Here is a 23580-nt window from a genome sequence, read left to right on the forward strand (position 1 = left end):
GATGGAGCCATGGAGTTCAGACCAGTGCCCCAGAAAGAGGCAGGCCTGAGACAGAGGCCTTTGTAGAAACTGCAGATAGAGGGGTGGGGAGGGAAGAGTGTGGGGCAAAGACTGTGGAAGGGTGTGGGGAGAAGAGTATGGGAAAGGGTGTGGAGGGGTTGGAGTTAGGAGGGAGAACTTGAATTCCAGTTGGAAGGTGCATGGGATGGGGAGGTATTGAAAAGAGTGTTCGATAGTCCTGACTGACTGACTGGGACTCTAGAGTCCTGCAGAGCTGACTTGACATCTAGGTTAGGCTGTGGGAACAAACAGTCAGGTCACTCAGCACATCTCTGTTTACCCACTTGCCTCACGATTGTGCTGAGAGCATTCATCCCAGGTCACCTCTGGACAGATTTCAGCTCTGCTGATTCTGAAAACTATTCAGAGTTAGGGCCTCCTCGTCCAACATCCCTGCCCTCCCATGTAGGAAGAGCACACCTCTACCTTTAAAGAGCCTGGCCACTAGGGGGCGTTTCTGCACCTAGGAACCCAATTGAGGGCCCACGTCTTAGCCAGTGCCTACCAGTTGCTTGTGGTTGCATAAGAGAGCAGCATTTTCTGAAATGCTTGGGCTTTGATTTAGCTGAGCGTGAGATGGGAAAAGCCAGCCTTGCTGCTGCCTGGGCTCCCCTTGCATCTCTGCCCTTTAAGGAAGGGAAAGCCTAGGGAAAAGCTTCAAAGCATCATGGGGTGGATCTGACCTAATGGACAGGCAGGTAGCGGGAGATGTGCCAGTGCCAGCAGCCAAGGCTTCTGCGGGTCTCTGTCTCACTGCGGGTCTCTCTCTCACAGGCCTTGCGAGTGATGGGGAAGATGATGAGGGAGTGCTGGTACGCCAATGGTGCTGCCCGCCTGACAGCTCTGCGCATCAAGAAGACTCTGTCCCAGCTAAGCGTGCAGGAAGATGTGAAGATTTAAACTGTTCCTCTGCCTACACAAAGAACCTGGGCAGTGAGGATGCCTGCAGCCACCGTGCAAGCGATGTGGAGGCCTACCTCTTGTTTCTGCCCAACCCTCTGGCCAGAGCCCTGGCCTGCAAGAGGGACAGAGCCTGGGAGACATGTGCACTCCCATTGGGTTTGAGACAGACACTTTTTATATTTACCTCCTGATGGCATGGAGACTCTGAGAGCAAATCATGTAGACAACTCGATGCCACAACTCAAACTGCTTGCAGTGGGAAGTACAGAAAGCCCAGTGCGTCTGGCATGTTGCCAGGAGTGGTGAAGGGGTGCTGGGCTCGCCCAGGAGCAGCCCCCATACCTTGTGGTCCACTGGGCTGCAGGTTTTCCTCCAGGGACCAGTCAACTGGCACCAAGATATTGAGAGGAACTGGAAGTTCTTTCTCCTCCCCGTAGGCAGTCCTGAGCCACGCCATCCCTTCTCCTCATGGACGTCTGGAGGGACTGCCCCTAGAGACACAACCTGCTGCCTGTCTGTCCAGCCAAGTGCGCATGTGCCGAGGTGTGTCCCACATTGTGCCTGGTCTGTGCCACGCCCGTGTGTGTGTGTGTGTGTGTGTGTGTGTGTGTGTGTGTGTGGTGTACACTTACCTGCTTGAGCTTTCTGTGCATGTGCAGGCCAGGGTGTGGTGGCCATACTGTCTCTGAGTGCTGCTGCCTCCCACAGTGAGCAGCATGTAGTTAACCTGGTGCCCTCCTGAGGTATCTCCTGTCCCCAGCCCCTGTCAGTCTGGGAGGTCCTCTCTTCTCAGCAGGCTGCTTGCCCACCCTGTGTCACAGGCCCTCCTCTTCCGTTTCAGACCAGAACCAAAGCTGGCCCACTTGTCCATGGTAGGAGAGGCTTTTGGGTCAAAATGAGGAAGACTTGATGAGCAGAGAGAGAATGTTGGTGGAAGTCTTGGGTGTTGTGTTTCAGCATCAGCTTTGGGAGATGAGCCAGCCCAAGGGCGTCTTCCTCAGCAGCCGTGAGGAAGGGCCTAGGAATCCAAGCCAGAGCTTGGGACTCAGCTTGGAATGTAACATCTGTTTGTTCCCACCCCAGAGTCTGCAAACTGCAGCATATATTTTTGGTGGTGGTAGCAGTGGTGGGTTTGGGGTGGGGAGGGATGGGCTGCAGGGCGTGGGGAGGAGGGAGGCTAGGGTGGGAGGGTGGCGTCTGCATGGGCTTCTTGTATTGGATTCTCTGATCAGAGCAGTGGGAAGGTGAGAGGCTCGTATCCACTTCAGGTCCCTACTGAGAAGAGTGGTCTGAGCTGAGTATGGTGTTTAACCTAAGTGTAGTATTTACCGACTTCTAGAAGCCTGGCTGTGGGTGGTGATTTGGTCAGCATATCTTAGGTATAATAACTTTGAAGCCATAACTTTTAACTGGAGTGGTTTATTTTAATTCATTTTATTTTATTTTATTTTATTTTATTTTGGGGGAGGTTCAGGATTTTAACTTTAATATTGTTAAGTTTTGTAAAAGGAGAACCATCTCTGCGACAATTACCTCTTAGTCTGTTTGTTTTTCAAGAAATCCCTAAAACAAACAAAACAAAAATTCTCTAGACTCAAACGCACATAGTTCAGTCACTGGAAACGCTTGTCTTTGCACCTGAGCCAGATGCAGGGAGGGCTGCTTTCCCCGTGGAGGCTCGCTGTCTTGTGCTCCCTGCACACCGACCCACCCCATCCCATGAGCACCACGACCTTCTGTGCATTGTCCATCTCGTTGCACCCTTTCCAGACATTTGCTCAGCAAATTTGGGGTGTGTGCCTGCTGAGCGCTGGTCCTTGAAGGATCTCCCGAGAGTGGGACAGGCTCGGGCGCTGCTCCTCGAGCATTGGAGGGAGAACTGAATCATGTGAGAGGGTGAACACCAGCTATTGAGACGGGAACTGCTCGTGGCTGGTCCTGAGAGCCTCTATGGGCGAGAATCGCTGTTCTTAAAAACCACTGAGGAACGAGAAGGGGGTCCTGTATCCCCTTGGGAAGAGAAGCCCCTGGCAAGCGGTGGGGCCTGGAGACTATTCCTCGTGAGCTCTTCCTGTCCTGGGGGAGGCATGAGTATAAGCAGGGAAATTGTCTCTCCAGCGCCTCCTGCCTTGGTCTCCCCATATTCTTAGCCTTTCTATTTATTTTCTGGTGTATAACTTCTTTCCTTGCTTTAAAGGGATCATCTTTTAATTCCTTGGGCCAATTTACTGGCCATTGGACAGTGTCCCTTGAGTCCCAACTGTGTCTTTGGGGAACTTCCTTACCCACCTCTGCTGACCTGCCTCCCACCCTGCAGCTGAGTCTCCGTGATTACAGGTGATTGAACTGTAGAGTCCTCTCTGCCTCTGTTACCTGCCAGCAACAGCCCTACAGCGACTCCCAGGAGACCCTTCTGCCCTCTGTGCAGCTCAGCTCCTCTGCCTCTCAGGAAGACTTGAGCAGGTTTGGGGGAAAACTCCACTCCCACCCCATTGCTCGTTACATTAAGCTGGGAGTTGGGAGAAACTGAAGCTGCTGTTTGGCTCCCTGGGGCCCCTGATCCACGGGGCTGCCTGCAGCTGAGGCTCCCTGATCCACGGGGCTGCCTGCACCCGAGGCCCCTGATCCACGGGGCTGACTGCACCCGAGGCTCTCTGATCCACGGGGCTGCCTGCACCTCTGGATTCTGGATTCACAGACCAAGTCTAAGCCCGTTCTTAAGTGGCCGTCAGGCCCCTGAACGGTATTCTCGGTACTTCTGTTTGTTTTTTGTACAGTTTATTAGAAAGGACTGTAAAATAGACACTTAGACACTTTACCTCTCCAGTATGCAAATGTAAATATGTTGTAATATAGGAAATTTTTGTTTTAATATAAGAACGAGCCTGTCCAGTTTCTGCTGTACATTATTAAAGTTTTATTCACAGAGGTGCTCTGATCCTGTCTGCTCTGATCCCGTCCGCCTTCCATATGTAATGACTGCCCAGGGCTCAGCCGGCGTAAAACATGGGTCCCCTTTGTGCTGCACTGGAGCAGAACACGTTCACTGTGACGTAGACATGTAGGTCTCCTGGGGCATTGGTCTGTTTATAAAAAAGATTTTTGATCTGGTTAGTTGCGTGCCACTTACTCTCCAAGGCAACAGAAGAGACTCTCCAGTTTTACTTCCTTCACCTTGACTGGAGTATGATTCTGAGTTCTGGGGTACTGAGGAGACTGAGGTGAGTCTGCATGGTTTAGCTAGACTCTTCAGAGCGTGGATCTTACTGATCTAGTCGATGGTTGGGCCTAGGAGATCTGAGCCTAAAACCGAGGTGGACTGAAGTCTCAACACAAAAGCCAACGTTATTCATCAGGCAGTTTATACTCCGGGGGTTAAGAAGTGTCACTGAGCCGGGCAGTGGTGGCGCACGCCTTTAATCCCAGCACTTGGGAGGCAGAGGCAGGGGGATTTCTGAGTTCGAGGCCAGCCTGGTCTACCGAGTGAGTTCCAGGACAGCCAATGCTATACAGAGAAACCCTGTCTCGAAAAAAAAAAAAAAAAAAAAAGAAGTGTCACTGGAGCAAAGTTTTCATTAATTCAAACTGCACATGGCAAATCGTTTTCACTGAGGCATATAAACAAGCTGTAGCTGTAATGAATGGTCCAAAGTAGACTCCTGTGCGCCTCACCTGAGAGGCACAACGCACATTCCAAGAACCGTTCTGAGCTTTTGAAGAAACTAAGGTCATTAGACTCTTGTCTTATTTTCTTGGATATTTCTCACAAGCACTCAGAATTCTCCTCAGATGGCTCCATTCTTGGACCATGTTCCAACAGGCTAGGTATAAAAAATGGCGTAGCTCTGGGCTGGGGACCAGAGTAACAAGTGCTAGGATAGGGATCTCAGGTTTGGATGTGTCCCTGAAGATAACTGAAGGTCACATGCACCGTGCACTAACATCCGGGCCCACCACTTCCATTTGTAGACGGCTGTTGTAGAAGTTGTAGGCTTGTAGCTTCTGTATGTCTTCTGCAGGTCTTCCATCTAAATAAAGGCCATAAGAATGTTTGAAGGGAGGAACAGTCATATTGTGCAAGTAATATTAGCAAAGCCTACTGAAAACGTGTGGCCTATGTTAAAGTGTCTGCACTGTGAGAGAGGAGACACAGAATCATCCTCTAATGTCATATACAGACTGTGGCACATGAACACACATATAATTCTAAAGCCTCTATTTTCACTACATTACTGTAGAGCCTGCCCACTGTTCAGGAGTTCTGGTTATTATCCAGGACTTTGTTGTTCTCCCGTCTGCGACTGCTGAGCTAAAAGTCAAGTAACTGATCTCTACAAGTCTGCTTTAAGTTTGCCACATACCCCAATAACCCAGTCAGCCGTTAGTCTGTCCTGTGTTCCAGCCATACTTCTCTTGCTAGAGAGCACAGCAGAAGCTCAAGGCCCTTGCTAAAGTATTATGGTGACTACCGTTAGTCTGACCTGTTAACCCCTTCCTCCTTGAGAGGTTTGTATGACCTCAGTCCTGACCTTGCATACCATCCTCTGGCTTGATTGGCCTTCCGCCCATCCTGGGCCTAGGCATGGTTTGCAGAGTCAGCTTTGCCAAGCTGGAAATCTGAACAGCAGCTATTCTGGCTCCTCTTCACATACTCTTGAAAGTTACTGTGTCACCAAAGACATGGGCTCGTTTGAAGGGTGAATCACTCGCTGTTCTGCTTCACAGAAGTTTGTGACCCCTGAGCCATGTGTTTGGATTTTCACAGACCTAGGAATCTGCTAAACACAAAGCAAAATCAGGAATAATGTGGTTCAAGCCACTGACGGGACACGACTGGGACGTGGCAGAGTGGCTTCAAATTAAGCCAGTGTCGGTATCACTGGGATTGTGCAGAAAAAGTGGGATAATTGGAAGTGTTTAGAGGGAGACAGAGAAAGAGATTTCTTAAAGCATTGAGTCAGTTGTGAGGGCTAGCAAGTCGAAAATTTGAAAAGCGGCCAACAGGCCAGCTCCCCAGGGAGAACTGATGCTGCAGTCTTGCCTGGGTGCCTCAGTTTAAGGCTTTTAGCTGTAGAAAACGCACTCATATTTGCTGTGATTTAGACAGGTGTCCTCTAAGGGTCCATATTAAAGCTCGGTCTCCAGTCCCCAGTGGCACCAGTAGGTGGGAATTCAGGACAGTGCTCAGTGGGAGGACTTTCAGTCATTGGAAATGTGCTCTTGTGTTAGTTACTGTTTCTTGGTTACAGATACTAGCTATAAACCTTGCTGGTGCACACTTGGAAGATGGAGGCAGGCAGGGCTACACAGAGAAACCTTGTCTCAACAAACAAAAGTTACAAAATACTGACAGGAGCAGAGCCAAAGGGAAGGTTGGTTCATGGTTTGAGAATACAGTCTGTCGTGATGTCAGCGCCTGAAGATGCAGCTGCTCACAGTGCTCCAGAATGGCAGCCAGGACTCATGCTCACCTCGGCTTCCCTTCTCCTTTATGCAGTCCTTGAGACCTTAGCCCACAGGGATGGTGCAGCCCATGGAGGGAGGTGTCCCACCTCAGTAGAATCTCATCCCTCAGACATTCGAGCCTAACCTAGTCAGGATAATCCTTCATGTGCAGGCTCAGAATCTTGTTTTCTGGGTGATTCTAGATGCTGTCAAATTTATAGTATTAGCTCGAACAGCCTCCATAACAGACTGTGGGAAAACAGTCTTTTTTGTCTTGTTTTATTTTGGTTTTTTGTTTGTTTGTTTGTTTATTTTTGTTGTTGTTGTTGGTGGTGGTGGTGGTGGTGGTTCGGGATTTTTGTTTGTTTGACAGGTTTTCTCTGTGTAGCTCTAGCTGTCCTGGAACTTGTTCTGTAGACCAGGCTGGCCTCAAACTCAGAGATCCCAGCACCCATATGGCAGCTTACAACTATCTATAACTCTAAGAGCTGACGCCCTCACACAGACATACATGCAGGCAAAATACCAAAGCACTTAAAAACAAACTATTACAAAAAATTACTGTATCAAACAAAACCCTACAGATATAAATGTTAGTTACATCTAGACACTTTCATAGAAAAAATTTGTGTTGATACTTGATCAAACAACTGAGCCCTGTAGTTTGTAAGCTGGTGGGTCCTGGAATCAGGAGGGCAGGAGCCAACAGCAGACCCTTGTAAACCAGTAGGTCCCGGGACCAGCCAACAGAAGACCCTTTTGAGGATGTTCCTTGGAAGCCAAAGATGAGGGTGTGGGCTCTAGAGGTTTCAGGGACAGGTGAGCTTTTGGCTATTTCCTGAGAATCCTTAGGACTTAAAGTACAGGCAGAACACAAAGACATGTAAGCTATGGCCCCTGGCTTCAAGGAATTCCTAATCTAGACAGGTCACAGTTGTACAAATGTAAGGCAGATTAGGACAAGGTCTGTTATAGAGTAATACACCAGGCAGCCCAGAACCGCCTGTGGGGTGTCTAGGGAAGCAAGGAAAGGACCCTCCAGGGGCTTCCCTCCTACAGAGCAAGTGGCTACTAAGGAGGGTAGGTACCATGATCAGGACAGACAGGACACTGGGAGGCAGGGCTCTCCACAAAGGAAAGAGAAAGTTGGGGTAACATTTTGAAACAGAGGGGCTCCAGTAAAAAGAAAAAAGTTACCGTTCAAGAACAAGTGCACAGAAGAGGGTAAGGGGAGGCAGACTGTGTGGCCAGGACCAAAATATACACATGTATGAAGTTGTCAAGATGAAATTTTAAAAAACCCATCTGGAGCACTACCATGCCCAGTGTAATTTCAGCACTTTGGAGGCTGAGAAGATTTGAGGCCAGCCTGAGCTACCTAACAACACCTGCCTCTAAAAACAAGGGTGCCCTGCTGACTGTCAAGTACCTTCAATCCCAGAACTTATTTCTGTGAGTTTGAGGCCAACCTCAGCTACAGTACAGTTGGAAACTGTAACAGCCCATTCCAGGGGCTACAATGTCCCTTCTGGCCTCTGTGGGTGCCAGGCATGCAATTGCATACATTGCAGGCAAAGCACTTACAGAGTAAAAATAAATCTTGACAACAACAAAAATCCAAAGATTTTTGGCCACATTAAGGAAGTCGGCAATATAAGGAGGGGAATAACAGGAGCTTTTCCCAAGCTTAGAAGTCACAACTTCCAGGGTGGGGGCAGGGTACAGAGATGACAACTATGTTACTAATTACCTCTGCTGGGACAATTCCCTCTGTGCTAATCAGTATCTTTCTTTAAACTACTAATAGTCTTTAAACTTTTCTTAATAGCTAGTCTACTGCACCCTAAGTTAAAACGTGCTGGAGCTGAGAATATAGTTGAGTTGGCAGTGCTTAGCTAGCAGGTATAGCGGTTCCCAACTCTGTAAAACTGGGTGTGTGGCATTCTATACATCTCAGCAGAGAGGTGGGAAAATCAGAAGTTCAGGGTTATTCTTGACTATATGCTGATCTCAAGGCCAGCCTATGGTGCATGATACCTTCCTTTAAAAGCCAGAAATCACAGCTGGGGGGGTGATGGTATAGAAGCAAGCAGATCTCTGTGAGTTTAAGGCTAGCCTGGTCTACCGAGTGAGGTCTAGGACGGCCAGGGCTACACAGAGAAACTCTGTCTTAAAATGAAACAAAACAAAAATAAAAACAGGAAGGGGGGGGAGGGAAGGAGGGAAAGAGAAAAAGAGAGAGAGAGCTAGCTAATTAAAAAACCAAAATCACCAAATAGAAACCTTCTCCCTCTTCATACAGGGCAATGCCCTTGAAGGGTGTTTTAGGTTTAGGTTGTTTCTGCTGCCAGTCCAGCTGGGCCAGGTAGCCACACCTTTAATCTCAGAACCTTTTTCCAGACAGAAACAGGCAGATCTCTGAGTTCAAGGCCAGCATGGCTTACATAGTGAATTTCAGGTGAGCCAAGGCTACACAGTGAGACCCTGTCTCAAACAAAACAAACAAGAAAAGTCCAAGCTATGGTAAGAACACTATCCCTAAAACACAACAGAATGTCGGTCCCAGGGTTCAGTCCTTGTGATGGTTTGTATATGCTTGGCCCAGGGAGTGGCACTATTAGGACGTGCAGCCTTGTTGTAGTAGGTGTATTACTGTGAACGTGGGCTTTAAGACCTCACCCTAGCTGCCTGGAGGTCAATCTTCTGCTAGCAGCCTTCAGATGAAGATGTAGAACTCTCAGCTCTGCCTGCACCATGCCTACCTGGACACTGCCATGCTCTTGCCTTGACGATAATGGATTGAACCTCTGAACCTGAAAGCCAGACCCAATTAAATGTTGTCCTTTATAAGACTTGCAAGATCATGGTGTCTGTTCACAGCATTAAAACCCTAAGACAGTCCTCATCATGGTAGGGGTGGGCAGACATCCTTAGCCTGGATTGTTTGTTGTTTGTTTTTTTGAGATAGGGTCTCACTATGTAGCCAAGGCTAGCCTCAACAAACTCATAAAGATCCACCTATCTTGGCTTCCCAAGTGCTGGGATTAAAGGCCTGCACCACCACTCTCATGGATAATTTATAAACACAAACTTTTAGCTAACATTTCTAGAGATCGAAAAACCCCAAGATCAAGAGACCAGCAGCGTCAGTATCAACAGAGATCTTTGTCCTGGAAGATGGCGTCTTACCAGTTCTTGCACGGCCAGAACAGAAACAGGCTCCTGTAAGCCTCTTTTATAAGAGCACATAGGGTTTCTATGGCTGCAATGAAGCACCACGACCAAAGCATGAAGGGGAGGGAAGGCTCATTCTTCGGCTCACACTTGCACAGCACTGGTCATCTTTGAAGGACAGGAACACAAACAGGGCAGGAACCTGAAGGTAGGAGCTAATGCAGAAGCCAAGGAGGGGTGCTACTTACTGGATTGCTCCTGGCTTGCTCAGCCTGCTTTCTTATAGAACCCAGAACCACCAGCCCAAGGATGGCACCACTCATAAAGGGCTGGGGCCTCCCCATCATCCAATAGTTAAGAAAATGCTCTATAGCCAAATCCTATGGAGGCATTGTTTGTTCGCTTGCTTGCTTGTTTTTTTTGAGACAGGGTTTCTCTGTGCAGTCCTGGATGTCCTGGAACTCACTCTGTAGACCAGGCTGGCATCAAACTCAGAAATCCACCTGCCTCTGCCTCCTGAGTGCGGGGACTAAAGGAGTGAACTGCACACCACCACCAGGCTTTGGGGTATTTTCTCAACGGATGCTCCCTTCTTTCGGATAAGTCCAGTCTGTGTCAAGTTGACACAAAACTGTCCAGCACAGTGTCTGCCCCATTCATGAGGACAGAGCCCTCCTGACCAAATTATCTCCTAAACCCTCCACCACTTAGTATCACAGTGAGGGCTGAGTCTGTGGGACACAGGCTTCCAGACCACAGCAGATTGTAAGCCAGGGAGCGACATGGCCCTTCTTGTCTGTAGGGAGGCACTTGCTGTGGTAGCAGACCAGAACTGTGAGGAGAGACAGAGCCAGTGGGTAGGAGACAGGTTCAGGCATGATCAGACACAGCCATGCAGAAAGGGAAAGCTGGCTATTGTCTGAAGTCAGTGGCAGAGAGAGAGCCACTGCCTGGAGGTCTAGCACATGTGTTTTTGGGGTTTGGGTAGCCCGATGCACAATGCTGCCCGCCTCCCCTGCCCCACCCCAGAAGCTGGGGATTCCGATGCTGAACAGGACTCTTAGGAGTCCGGCCCTAAGAGCTCTCAATTTCTGTATTTCTCCTGCTAAAGTGAGAGGCGAGGAAATATGTACTCCATGTCTTATGAGTGACATGTTGCTGCTCTGAGGAAAACCAGACTGAGTGTCCCTTCCTTCTGTCACTCCAACCTGGCCATTCAAGAGGCAGATGGTCCTTGGCCTCTGGATGGGACTAAACCAGGAGATACCCATATCCCCATATCCAACACAAACTGTCCTGACCACCCAGCTCCTACCTGCAGACCTCCTGGGAGTCAGGTCTCTGAGCTGTACTGGATCAGACCTGCTGCTAGAACCTTCCCCCAGTAGGGCCTGAGCGCCAACACACTATACCTCCAACATTGTTAGGCAATAGAAGCCATTGAGAAAACAAGCATTCCCTGCCCAGCCAGCTGCCCACCGGCTGTTCTATACCTCCTGCAAGCAGTGATGTCATGCAGCTGAGGCCCAGCCCGTCATTCCTGGTGTACCAGAGAGCCAGCTGAGCCCCAGCCCCTCTTTTGCTGCCAACCCCTCCCCCTCGCTTATCCCTCCCCTCCCCACCAACCACCCACAGCACAGAAGCAGAGGCGGCATCCACAGAGCTATTTATTCATCCTTGCTAGTTCTGTGCCCTGAAGTAACTGACTCACTGAGACTCTACAGGGTCTGAACTTTCACGGCTCTAGTGCTCCAACTTCCTGAGGGTTCCCCAGAGTTTAAGCAGGTCTATGGGGTCACAGGAGTCACTTCCTCCAGCTTCTCACAGAGGATTGTGGATTGGTGGGAGACTTAGCAAGGGGTTGTCCCTAAAGAAGTGAGAAGGGGCTTTGTCAGTTAGACAGCACCTACTAATCCCACGCTACCCAAGGTTCCCCCTCCCTCTTAAACCCCATCTCAGCTGGGGCAGCTGGAGTCCAAGAACTGGGAAACCTGAACTCCCTGGGAACAAGACACCTGCTTCGACATAAGTTGCAGACAAAGTATCGATTTCTCAGGAGCAGATCCACAGGGGATTTGCTAAGAGGCATAAGTTGGTAAGGGACATTCTGGAGTGGCAGGAGGCCTGGGGAGGGCTCACTGGAGGAGGAGAACAGATGCTAGACAATGGGCGTGGCTTAGGAGGTGGGAGAGAGAAGACCGAGCTCTGGAGCCCTGCTGTGGAGTGCATTTCACCGGCAGCATCTCCCTCCTCACAACTTCCTCACTGTGAACTCAGTGGCCAGCTCACTACAGATCCTCCTGGGAGGAACAAATGCTCCATAGGATCCGAAAATGTGGCAGCGTTTCCAGGTGGCGCCGGGCACTAGCCGGCTGAGTCTGGAGATATTTCCACTACAAGGCTCATGACCAGCAGAGGGCGTCACCATCCCACAGGGAAGCACCCAGGACTACCCATCCCTCCCTGGAGAAGCTGTGGAACCGCAGGGGAATCAGGCAGTCCTCTCCCCCAGCTGCCAGCTGCTGAATTAGCAGTCTTTTGTCAAGAGTCCTGGGTTCCTAAACCCATTCTGGGGCAATCTTTCCCTCTCTGGCTGCTGTCGCAGGCGGGAGGGCTTGGACCACACACGTCTTTTCTAGAACATGAGGCCTTTTCCAGCTCTGAAATCCTAAGGTTTGAGAAAATCATGCCAAGGACTTAGAGAAATTGCCTTTTCCGGGCTCACACTCTCTCTGGGTTTTCTAGCACCTTCTTGCTTAGGTGAGAACTTCAGCTCCCTGTGGTGGCTTCTCACCTGGAGGCCAGAGGCAGCTGGACTTGCACAAATTGGGGTTGTGGGGGAGAGGTGTCTATATCAGCACAAAGGAGGTCTGTCAACAGGGCATTCACTAATCCTCTGGAGTAGGCAGGTGGCTCCTTCATGGACCCAGAGATCCTGAGGTGGCAGGATCCCAGTGGAGGAGGGTCCTTTCTTGGATAAGAAGTAGAATGGATGTAATACAAACTTTTGTGCCTTCTGCCTTTGTAACTCCCCACCCCCTCCCCCGCTACAGATGCCGTCTGTCAGGCAACAGACGGTCCAGGAGTCCATCTGTGTTAATGCTTTCAATAGAGTCCCATGTTTCCCCACGACACTCCCTTGGCCCCTCAACTGATGGCCACTTGGTAGTTAAAGCAGGGAGAGAAGCGTTAAGGGAAACATCTTAGCTAACATAGTCTCTAAGCCACCCCTACCCCCAACCCCACAAGCATCCTGCCATCTGGACTTGTGCAATTTCTAAGGGTGGAAGATCACCCCTCCCATTCATACTTCTTGTGTGGTGAGGGCACAGGGGCCTGGGTGGGAGTGGGGGTCGGCTGGAGGAGGGGAGGCAAGACACAGGGAGAGAGCCAGACTGATGAACAGGTATAAGAAAATCTTTTCTGGCCTCTGAGATATGGCCTCCTGACCTCTGCTCCCCCCACCCCCCCCCCACCCCGTGGTACCAGTCTTACACAGCACATGTACAGCATGCAACCTGCTCCCACACCGAGCACCTCTGTCACACCAGTGCCTAACCAGCTCCTGGCACAGAGCAGGGCTCAAACTCACAATGAAGAATTGAAGTCAGTATCACAGTTAGGCAGAACTTCCAGAATGGGGCTGCCTTGTTTGGACCGGCAGCTTTGTCACTGAGCAACCCCCCCACCCCACCCCCGCAAGGTGCTTTCTGTCTGGGTCTCAGTTTTCTCCTCCTCTGAAAGGGATAATAATATGGTACCTGTCTTGTAAGGTTTGTTATAATGTACGTAAAGCACACACGTAGTGTCTCATGTCCGAATGTGGAGCCCCAGGCTTCCTCTGTGGTGGCTAGACACCGGCTGCTTCCCTCTCTCGCTTCTTATTTAGGCGCTACTGACGACAGACTTGGGCTGTGGGTCATCCCCGCCTCTCCCGCAGCCTGGTAGCCATGGTAACCAAAAGCTTGAGGAATGGTATCTAAGACGGGACTAGAGAAAGTCTCAGTGCCCGGTCATGCCCCAACTCCGAAGACCCACTCTGGGTATATATATTCCAAACCCCACGTGAGGAACGGGAGTCGTAACTCCAGCATCCAGAGAGAAGAGAGATGATTCCATGCTTGGGGGGTAGCTCCAGGAGGGCTCAGAATTAAACCTTCTGCTTCCAGGTTTCCGCGGCGTCCCTTTCTCCTAGCCCTGGGAAAAGTCAGGCTGCTTTAGTTAGTTCTTCTACCGTGCAGGTGGGAAGATGAAACCCTTAGCTCTTCACTCCCCAGGGGCTTCTGCTGGGTAAATTCAGAAGTGTCTCCCAGTTCCTTCTTCAGAAACTACAACCCTGCCCCTGCGCAGCCCCAGCTCCCCTCTCTCCTGTCTGTCCGCTCTGAGTCTGACCCCCTGCTTCCCGGACCTCAAAGCTTCTCTCAGTTTATTTACCACGACTCCTTACTGTGTCCCCATCTCTACGAACCACTAAAGCCATCATCCATTTCCTAACTTCATCCAATGTGCGTTCACAGTTTGCTTCCAGGTAGCAGGTAAATCCCTGCTTGCCCCAGATGTGCTGTCCCTCTCGCTACCGAGGGCAGCTAGGTTTCCCCCAATGAGCGCCCAAGTCCCCCAGAGTTTCCCGGAGCCTGGCTGGTGGCTGCGCACTGTGGGCGGGGCTCGCCATAGCGGTTTCCCCCGGAGGCGGTGCCTGCGTGTCGGGGGGCGAGGCCACTGGAGGCCGCTCCCCACGCCTCTCGGGAGTCTATAAAGCAAGGCTACACGCGGCCCGCTGGACTGGCGTCCCAAAGCCGTCGCCAGCACCATCTAGCAGAGTGAGCGCGGCCTCCGAGGGGCGCCGAACGCCGGAGCCATGACCCTCCGCCGACTCAGGAAGCTGCAGCAGAAGGAGGAGGCGACGGCCGCGCCGGACCCCGCTGGCCGGGCTCCGGACTCCGAAGCCGCTCGCTCCGCGCCGACCCCCTCCGGCCCCCCGGCTGCTGCCGCTCCGCCCGGAGCCCCCGGGGAGGAGCTGTACGCAGCACTGGAGGACTATCACCCTGCCGAGCTATACCGCGCGCTCGCCGTGTCCGGGGGCACCCTGCCCCGCCGAAAGGTGCGTTATTTAACCTGCATCCCCAGATTCGGTACCCTGCCTTCTTCCTTCGGCAGGATACACTCACCCGCAGCAGCGCCGGATGACCGCCACACTCCCCGGCCCTCCGACCCTGGGCCACCGGCTTTGCTCTGCCCTATCCTCAGAAGGCGCAAACCTGCCCACTCGGGTCTCGGAAGGCTGTGGTCTCCGCCATCACAACGCCCCCAGTTCGAGTGGCTCTCCGCTCCATTCCCCACGCGCGGACGCCCCATCTCCTCCCACTCCCTTGCCTTGACTCCGCCCCAGCACCCCCTTTCTCCAGCTTGCTCCATCTGGCTTTCTGCCGCCTCCTGCTCCGCCTGCGGGTGTCCAGAAGTCTAAAAACTCTCAGGACCCTGCCGCCCAAGCACCTTCTCAAGTTGGAGCAGGGCTAGGGAAGGAACCCCTCCGCTTGCCTCCAACAAGTTGAGGGGCCTGGAGCCCTGGGCGGAGAGAGACTAATGGCCCCTTAGAAGTAGTGCTGCGAATTCCCAAGAACACCCCCTGCTCAGGGACACCCGGCTTCCTGGGCTCAGGGCCTCACGCTTTGTCCCGCATCTTAGGTGCGGGGTGCGAAAGCGCCATTCTTGTAACTTCAGCCAGGACCGGACACGGTGGGAGAGTCACAGGGCAGGAAGGATGCGGGCCGCACCCGCCCTCTGCCCTAAGTCTCCCTCTAAGTGAAGCTCTTCCTCTGGCCCGAGAGGACCTGAGTCCTCAGCTGCTGAGCCCCAAGACCCAGGTTAAGGAGAAGGGATGGGTAGCCTTTCCCTACAGGGCGCCCCCTCCTTCTCTCCTGGCCCCTGACTCCCCCCCTACACACAATGAACAGCTTGTTGAGAATTTGCATTTTATGAAAATCGGGTTGAAAAACAAAGGGGTCTCTCTGTACTACACAGTCCTTCCTTCTTGGCCTGTTTGGGTACTGTCCCCACCCTAAGGCTAATCTTTGGTTCTGGAGGAAGAGGGTCCCCTTCTCTTCCTTGCTTTGGGGTAGCTTATGAGGGCAGAGAGTGTTAACAAAAGCACAGACCAGGAAGGCCTCAGGCAGTTTGGCGCTTGGGGAAAGGGTTGGTTCCGGATGAGGCTCCTCTGAGAACTAAAATCTTAGGAGGAATAGAGGTTGTTTTAGGTTATCTGGGGTCCTGAAGAGTTCGAGATCTTCTTTTTAAAAAAGACCCCAGTTTCTTAAGTATAGTGAGACAAGTTTGATTCTGAGATTTACTTACTTTTATTTATTTAGTAATTATTTTGTTCCAGATAACAATTCATGGTAATATCAAGAGACTCAGGTTTGGGGGACATACAGCCAGCTTCACCTGGAATCTACTGCCCTACCTACCCCCAGGAAACCTGTTCTTAGGAGATTTGACACCTCTGCCACATTCAGACTGGCATTGCCAGGCCCTTGACTCTATGCTCTCCCAAAAATACTGGGTCTGCCTGAACCATTACATGGACAGACCCAGCTAGCTGGCAGGAGTCTGTAGAGCAAGAACCCTAAGTCCATGGCTTCCTTCTTCTTCAACTTGGGGAAGCTCCTGCCTCAGCTTTGGGGGCCCGGAAGGTCTGGACCCATCAGACATGATGCCGGTAGTGACATTATTCCAGAGTCACAGTCTTCCCCAAGCTGGTTAGCAGAGGCCGAGTGTACTGGTCTAGAACCCAGGATAGATGTGACCCTGAGGTTCCAGAGGTGGTTTGAACTTTGGGAGTGATAACAGCAGCTGCATTTGGCAAATAGTTGCATTAGCACAGAAGCAGAGGTGCAGCTAGGAAGGAAAAGTTAGGCAGCGGGAAGTGGGGTGTTGGGTTGGAGCTGGGCTCAGGTGAGAGTCCTCCCAGAGAGGGTTCCTCAGCATCTGCCCCAGGATAGCCCCTTCTCAGCATCTGCCCCAGGATAGCCCCCTCTCAGCATCAGCCTCAAGATAGCCCCTTCTTGCCTTTAATCCCAGCACTTGGGAGGCAGAGGCAGGAGGATTTCTGAGTTCGAGGCCAGCCTGGTCTACAGAGTGAGTTCCAGGACAGCCAGGGCTACACAGAGAAACCCTGTCTCAAAAAAAACAAAAAAAAAACAAAAAAAACAAACAAACAAAAAAAACCAAAACCAAACCAAAACAAAAAAGATAGCCCCTTCTCAGCATCTGCCCCAGGATAGCCCCTTCATTGTCTTTTCTGGCTTTTTCCCACCCAGGGCTCAGGATTTCGTTGGAAGAATTTCACTCAGAGTCCTGAACAGCAACGGTGAGTCACCCCCACCCAAAGTCCCTGCTGTGGTCCAGAAAAGTGAGGTGTTGGGGTGGGGGTGGAGCATCTCAGCCCAGCCCCCTAGGAGGACTCTCCCATCCTTGGGCATGACTTTCCTGCTGGGATTGAGGGGCAGGTGGGGGTGTGGGCTGTGTGAAGGGGCGGCAGAAGGGGGGAGCGCCTTTGAGTCATTAGGTGCTCCTTAACCACCCCCAATCAATGCCAGTTGTGTCTTCCTGGAAGAGCTGGATTAGTGAGAGGTTGGGGGTGGGGAGGAGGAGCCGCCATGGGGTGTCCTAACTTGTCCTCCGTGGCTTCCCTGAGCCCACCCATCCTGGCAAGCCCAGACCTTAGACATTCTCTGACCAGCTGTTTGAGTCTGACTGGTTTTATGCCTCAGGCTTTTAGTCCTCCATTGGTGCCATCCCATAGCTGCAGTTTAGGAAAGCCATGAGATCTGGACAGTGGACAGGTGCTCATCCTATGACCTGGAACTCAGGTTCCCTGGTTCCCTTTGTGCCTGTGTTTCAAGCTCAGGACCCTGGCTTCCTCTGAAATGGTCCAGTAAACTGTGACCTCCTGGCCAGGTTGGTCTGTTTGGCCCTTTAACTAAGAATCCAATGATATATGCACACTCATACAATACAAACTGGTTTGTTGTTGTTGTTGCTGTTGTGCTTTTTGAGACAGGGTCTCTCTGCAGAGCCCTAGCTGTCCTGGAACTCAAGAGATAGCCCTGCCTCCGCTTCCCAGGTGCTGGACTTAAAAAAAAGTATGCACCACCATGCCCAGCTTATTTTAATATTTTAAAGGGTTATAAAAACAAAGAATAATATATGACAGAGGCCATATGGGGCCCACAAAACCTTAAATATTTGCCATCTGGCTCTTTGCAGTAGAAGTTCACAGACCCTTCCAGGAACCCAGACAGAGAACTTCCAGGTCTCCCCAGCTCCTGCCCCAGAACATATGGGGCTTCCAAGGAAGAGAAGTGTTTTGCACAGCTTAGGTGGCAGGGCCTGTGACTCAGGATAGAAGCTAGAGGCCTGGTCTCCGGGGCCTTTCTGAGGCTGCCAGACTCAAAGAGGCCTTAGGAGCCACTTTATTCTGCCTCTGGCTGGTGGAAAGGAAGGGGAAGGGGTGGGCAGAGGAAACTCTGGGCTCCCCCATCAGCCTAGGATCTGGAGCAGTTCCAGATCATTGTGTCCAGCAGGCAGCCTTCAGTTCGGGAAGGGGTGGCCCCAGGCTCCCCTCCCCCTGCCCTCACATCTGGTGGGCTGGCCACACCACAGCTGGGAGGAGCAGCTGCGGTCTGCGCCCAGCCTCGTGACTGCCCTTGGGGCTGGGGCTCTGTTTTCCCCAAAGCATCAGACCCAGGATGCTCCAGTCAGGGGGGCCAAACTGGGGCCTTCGGTTAGTGAGTATATGGTCAGACTCACTGGAAGTCTGAGGTGCTGAAAGGCTCACTCCTTTCTTAGGCCAGCCTTTCCTGATTCGCCACCCCCCCCCCCCCATCTCCAGCCCCACATAGGAGGCTGGTTTTATTCTTCTGTGCAGCTCCCTGAGGCCAATTTCAGTTGGGTTTGGGAAGGGCATTCCAAAAATCTGTGAAGAATGAGCTGTCACAGGAGACTCTGGGTCCTTCTGGGATGTTCAAGATCAGACTTCCACATCCCTGGGCACTGAGCTGTGGGACTGTCAAGCTCCTGTTTTTGTTATTGTATTTTAAGACAGGGCTTCATTGTGCAGCTCAGACTCAAATGCAGCATCCTCCTGCCTCAGTCTCTCAAGGGCTAGGATTATAGATGTGGGCCCCACCATAGCCAACTCTAACATTACTTTTCTTAATTTTAGTCATCTTGACCCTTTGTCTTCTGCAGGAAGGTTCTGACTTTGGAGAAGGGAGACAACCAGACCTTTGGCTTCGAGATTCAGGTGTGAAAAACTGGACATAGAGTCAAGAGGTTCAGGAGGACAGTTTGGGAGACAGACAGGTCTGCTTGCCTCTGCTGAGCGTTCGGTCTCTTGTTTACAGACTTATGGCCTTCATCACCGAGAAGAGCAGCGCGTAGAGATGGTGACCTTCGTCTGCCGAGTTCATGAGTCCAGCCCTGCCCAGCTGGCTGGGCTCACGCCAGGTAGGCCTTGAGCCCAGAGTACACAGGGCTCTGGGGGCAGTGCATAACTTTACTCCTAAGCAGAGGCATATTTTTTTTTTCTCCTCTTTCATCTTCCAACTTGGAGAAGGCCAGAGGAATTAACAGAATCCTGAATGTGGATTCAGGCACACTGGCATTTACTGTGGGGTCTCCCATGGTTCTTTTGCAAAAACGGGACAGGCAACAGTGTGGTGCGGCTGCGGCAGTTCCCTGAGCACAAAGTGAAGCCCAGAAAAACGTTGCTGTTTGCAAGCAGCTGCTCTGCCTCCTGACAGCTGTGCCGTCCAGCTGGGCAGAATCCGGTAGAGAAACATTCACCAGGTCTGCCTCAAAGTGGTCCGTGAGGACCTGTCCTTCTCCAGATGGGGCACCTGTGCTGTGTCCTTCATCAAGGAATCAAATGAAGGAGACCCTGAGATTAAGGTCCCAGTCAGCCAGCCTGAGGCTCCCATGAATCCACATCTATTTTGTCAACACAGTTGCCCCTTGGCCCTTACCTTCTTGCCCACTTACCAGCGCCACTTTGTTAGGTAGTTCCTGAGGGCCCTTGATGTAACCACAGCCAGGTTCCAGGCCCCTTACAGATGTCAAACAGGCACTCCCAGCTGTGAGTGAGCATGAAGACTTGCGTGCCTGGAGCCTGGGCCAGCTCCCAGGTGGGCGCTGTTCACCCTATGCCTTATCTGATTCTCATGACAGGTGTGGGTTCAACAGAAACAGCTAACTCCAGGAGGAGCCTGGGAACCTGGGAGGGCTTTGTGATGGGGGGAGAGAGATTCCTGGGGGCACGCATGTGTGATAACTCACTTCTTCTCAGACCCCGGAACCTAGTCTAGGTTGCTATATCTAGACAAGCTGGTGGTTCTGTTCAGGGAGAAATGACTGTGGTTATGTGTATTAGTTGTTGTTGTTGATTTGTTTTGTTCTTTGAAACAGGGTTTCTCTATGTAACAGCCCTGGCTGTCTTGGAACTTGCTATGTAGACCAGACTGGCCTCAAACTCACAGAGATTTGCCTGCCTCTGCCTCCCAGGTGCTGGGAGTACATGAAGACATGACCACCATGCCCCCCTAGGTTTTAGGTTTTGTTGTGTAAAACCCAAATGAAAAGGACCTCACCGATCCGTGGAGAACTGCAGACGCACCCCAAATCACTCACACAACTTGATGCAAATCGCAAGAGGTTTACTGGCTAGCCAGGGCTGTCTTTCCTTCAAGCCCGCGCAGGGGCAGCGGAATTCAGCCAAGAACAAAAGAAGTTTACAGCTTTTAAGGGGGAATCTACAAACCAGGTGGGGGTGGAGTTAGGGAAGGGGGAAGGCTGAGAGTGGAGTTAGGGAAGGGGGAAGGAGGGGGAACAGGTCACTAGGTCATCGATACATTTGATCTCAAATTCTTAAGATGGATGGTGTGTCACTTTATAATTGGCTATTTCGAACTAGTTTCACACTATATATCATGAGCTCCAGTTCAAGGGGGTCAGGCTAATCTCGAACTTTTAGCATCCTGGCACCAACTGTCTCAGGGCTGTTAGTTCAAAGCGCGGCCAGGCTAATCTCGGGCCCATAGCATCCTGACACCATGAATCTTAAGGTTTGTTTAGTTAGGGCCATCTGTTCAAATGGTCAGCTAATTTCCTGGGACTGAGGCAACACAGTGTTTGACTTACAGGTTTTTATGTCTTTGCTTTTAAGAGTAGGGTTCAGGGGATCAACTTATGATTTTTCTATCTTTCAGTTGTTTGTTAGTTTTATTTGTTTGGTGAGACAATGTTTCTGTGTGTGGCCTTGGCTGTCCTGGAATTTGCTCTGTAGACCAGGCTTATCTCAAACTTACAGAGATCTGCTTGCCTCTGCCTCCCAAGTGCTGGAATTAAAGGCATGCGCTGCCACCCTCCCCCAAGTGGTCTTGTGTATTTTGAGTGGAGTAAAAGAGATGCCCATGTCTCCCCACTACTGTGAAAGGGAGTTCAGGAGTGGTTTCTCCAGGTCATTATCCTGCCACATCTGGCTGGAACCCTTCCTCCGTGCCCTGGAAAACAGGTCCTGACTTCTTTTCTTCCTGGCAGGGGATACCATCGCCAGTGTCAATGGTCTCAACGTGGAAGGCATCCGGCACCGGGAGATTGTCGATATCATCAAGGCATCAGGGAACGTACTCAGGTATTCATGTCTAGGTGCAGTGCCTAAGGGTTCCTGAGCTCAGCCTTGTGGTGCTTCCTCCGCCTTCAGGCTCGCTCAGCCTTTGTCCTCCTCCATCCCTCAGACTGGAAACTCTATATGGGACGTCCATTCGGAAGGCAGAACTGGAGGCACGCCTGCAGTACCTTAAGGTGGGGACCAAGAAAATACAGGCTCTGCCTTCCTCTTCCTGGTCCCTGCCCCTCAGGCCCTTTTAAGGATTCCTGCATTTCTCTTAACCTCTGTTAGCCCTGAGGCTTCTGTGCCTTTCCCCCTTTCCCATGTGTCCCCATATCCTGCTTGTCACCTGGTAGTCGTGACAGTTGGCTGCATGTGTCTTACAGCAAACCCTGTACGAGAAGTGGGGAGAATACAGGTCGCTTATGGTACAGGAGCAGCGGCTAGTGCATGGTGAGTAGGTCGGACCGTCCCCATGGACACCCCCCAGCAGCGCTCCGCTCTTAGAACTCGCAGGGATGGCCTGGAGCTTTGGACCCCACTTTTGATACACAGTTTTGTTCTCACAGTCGCCCTCTGGAGGTTAGGGTTGAGTCCTGCTGTTTGGTGCAGGCCTTTAATCCCAAGAGGCAGAGGCAGGCTGATCTCGGAGGCCAGCCTAGTCTACAATAGTATGTTCTGGGACAGCTAGGGCTCTCCAAAAGAAGAAGCGTGTGTGTGCGTGTGCGTCTCAGTCCTTTCTGTGGAAAGACTATATCCAATAGGAGCGCGTGCGTGCGTGCGTGCGTGCGTGTATTAACTCCAGCTTTACAGACAGAAAGACTGGGGCCTATGGCCCTCGTAGGTAACCACAAGGAAAGAACAGGACTTCTGCCCATGCCTTCTGACCCTTAGCCTAGGGCGCTCTGGCCCCTGGATTCAGGAAGCCCCCTGGTCTTTTGTCTCCACAGGCCTGGTGGTGAAGGACCCGAGCATCTATGACACACTGGAGTCCGTGCGCTCCTGCCTCTACGGCGCAGGCCTGCTTCCAGGCTCGCTGCCCTTTGGGCCTCTGCTCGCTGCGCCTGGGGGTGCCCGCGGAGGCGCGCGGCGGGCCGGAGGGGACACCGACGACGCCGTGTACCACACGTGCTTCTTTGGGGGCGCCGAACCGCAGGCGCTGCCACCCCCGCCGCCCCCTGCGCGCGCGCCAGGCCCGAGCTCCGCCGAGACCCCGGCGTCCGTGCTGTGTCCCGCACCCCGCGCCACGCTCAGCCGCAGCGCCAGTGTGCGGTGCGCAGGCCCGGGCGGGGGTGGCGGCGGGGGCGCGCCGGGCGCGCTCTGGACTGAGGCCCGCGAGCAGGCCCTGTGCGGCGCCGGCCTACGCAAGACCAAGTACCGCAGCTTCCGCAGGCGGCTGCTCAAGTTCATCCCCGGACTCAACCGCTCCCTGGAGGAAGAGGAGAGCCAGCTGTAGGGGCGCCGGGGGGGCAGGTGGGAAGTATTTATTTATTTATTCTTCGTAACAGCCAGTGCAAAAAGTCGGGGCGGTAGTGTCGGTCTGAGGACCCCAGGAGCCCAAAGCTGCGGGAGAGGGTCCTTGCTAGCTCTGGCCCTTCTGGTCGGTCCATGGCTTGTCTGTTGAGGAAAAAAGAGGAGCCTAGCTGCTTTCTGTCCTCTCCTAAACCACAGCAGGAGCTCTTTAAGAGGAGAATAGACACTGGGAATTGGGAGAGGTCTGGGGGACCAAAGAGGGCTGTACCAGCCTCAAGTCTGGGTCAGTCGTGCCTTGTGGGGCCCTGTCCCAAGAAACCCCTCTCCTCAGCTTTATTAGCTCCCCAGCCCTTAGCCTTGAGGAGAGGAGATCCACGATGGATCATTCCCCACCCTACAGAGACAGACAGACAGACAGACAGACAGACACACACACACATCAATGGACCAGTGGACCCCAAGGGGGCAAGGTGCTGGTCCCCTCCCTCCAACCTTGACCGCTAAGGGCTTAACCCCTGTCCAGGGGCCTATAACTAAGTGGGGTCCTGCCAGGCAGGGGTCCTGGGTTCTGTGCTCCTTGGGGAACAGAAATGAGTTCATTCAAGTGGGGTGGGGCAGCCTGAACTGTTCCACCGTTTTCTGCATATGTTGCTTCTGAACCACAAACTGTATAAAATTGATGGTTTTTTTTTGCATCTGTGTCAGTGTGGTAACTGCCTGTGGGGGAGGACTGTGCTCAGGCAAGCTCTGACTCCGCCATGCAGCCCCCTCCAAATACACACAGGCTGCACTTCACATCTTTCTTTTAGCCTAAAGGCAGGGAAATTGTCTAGGGAATTTTAATGAACATGTACTGACCT

At 52.1% G+C, this 23580-nt stretch overlaps 2 protein-coding genes and 1 long non-coding RNA gene across 5 annotated transcripts in view; 2 read left to right on the top strand and 1 right to left on the bottom strand.

The window, feature by feature from the left end:
• The window catches only part of Acvr1b (activin A receptor type 1B), a 41240-nt gene extending 37349 nt beyond the window's left edge, over positions 1-3891 (top strand). The window contains exon 9 of the mRNA XM_034516488.2: positions 835-3891. Within this exon, the coding sequence (XP_034372379.1) occupies positions 835-960 (126 nt within the window). The 3' untranslated portion in view covers positions 961-3891. The remainder of the gene's footprint in view (positions 1-834) is intronic.
• Positions 2673-14910, bottom strand: LOC143434173 (uncharacterized). Of its 2 annotated transcripts, none has more exons than XR_013103505.1 (2): positions 14751-14910; positions 2673-4991 (listed from the first exon to the last, which is right to left on the bottom strand). It is a non-coding gene; the product is annotated as an uncharacterized LOC143434173 (long non-coding RNA). The 2 variants fall into 2 exon arrangements; XR_013103506.1 differs by lacking the exon at positions 14751-14910 and adding an exon at positions 5493-5784.
• Positions 4021-23411, top strand: Tamalin (trafficking regulator and scaffold protein tamalin). 2 transcript variants are annotated; one of them, XM_076912125.1, is made up of 8 exons: positions 4021-4184; positions 16899-16948; positions 18832-18886; positions 18987-19089; positions 21178-21271; positions 21375-21441; positions 21634-21700; positions 22198-23411. In XM_076912125.1, exons 4-8 carry the CDS (start codon positions 19026-19028, stop codon positions 22701-22703), a joined length of 798 nt encoding a protein of 265 aa, XP_076768240.1. In that variant the 5' UTR covers positions 4021-4184; positions 16899-16948; positions 18832-18886; positions 18987-19025; the 3' UTR covers positions 22704-23411. The 2 variants fall into 2 exon arrangements, with proteins under 2 accessions (XP_076768240.1, XP_034371853.1); XM_034515962.2 differs by lacking the exon at positions 4021-4184 and adding an exon at positions 13333-14683.
• The last annotated feature ends 169 nt before the right edge of the window (positions 23412-23580 follow it).

The sequence above is a fragment of the Arvicanthis niloticus genome, chromosome 13 (genome assembly GCF_011762505.2).
Source record: "Arvicanthis niloticus isolate mArvNil1 chromosome 13, mArvNil1.pat.X, whole genome shotgun sequence".
NCBI lineage: Eukaryota > Metazoa > Chordata > Mammalia > Rodentia > Muridae > Arvicanthis > Arvicanthis niloticus.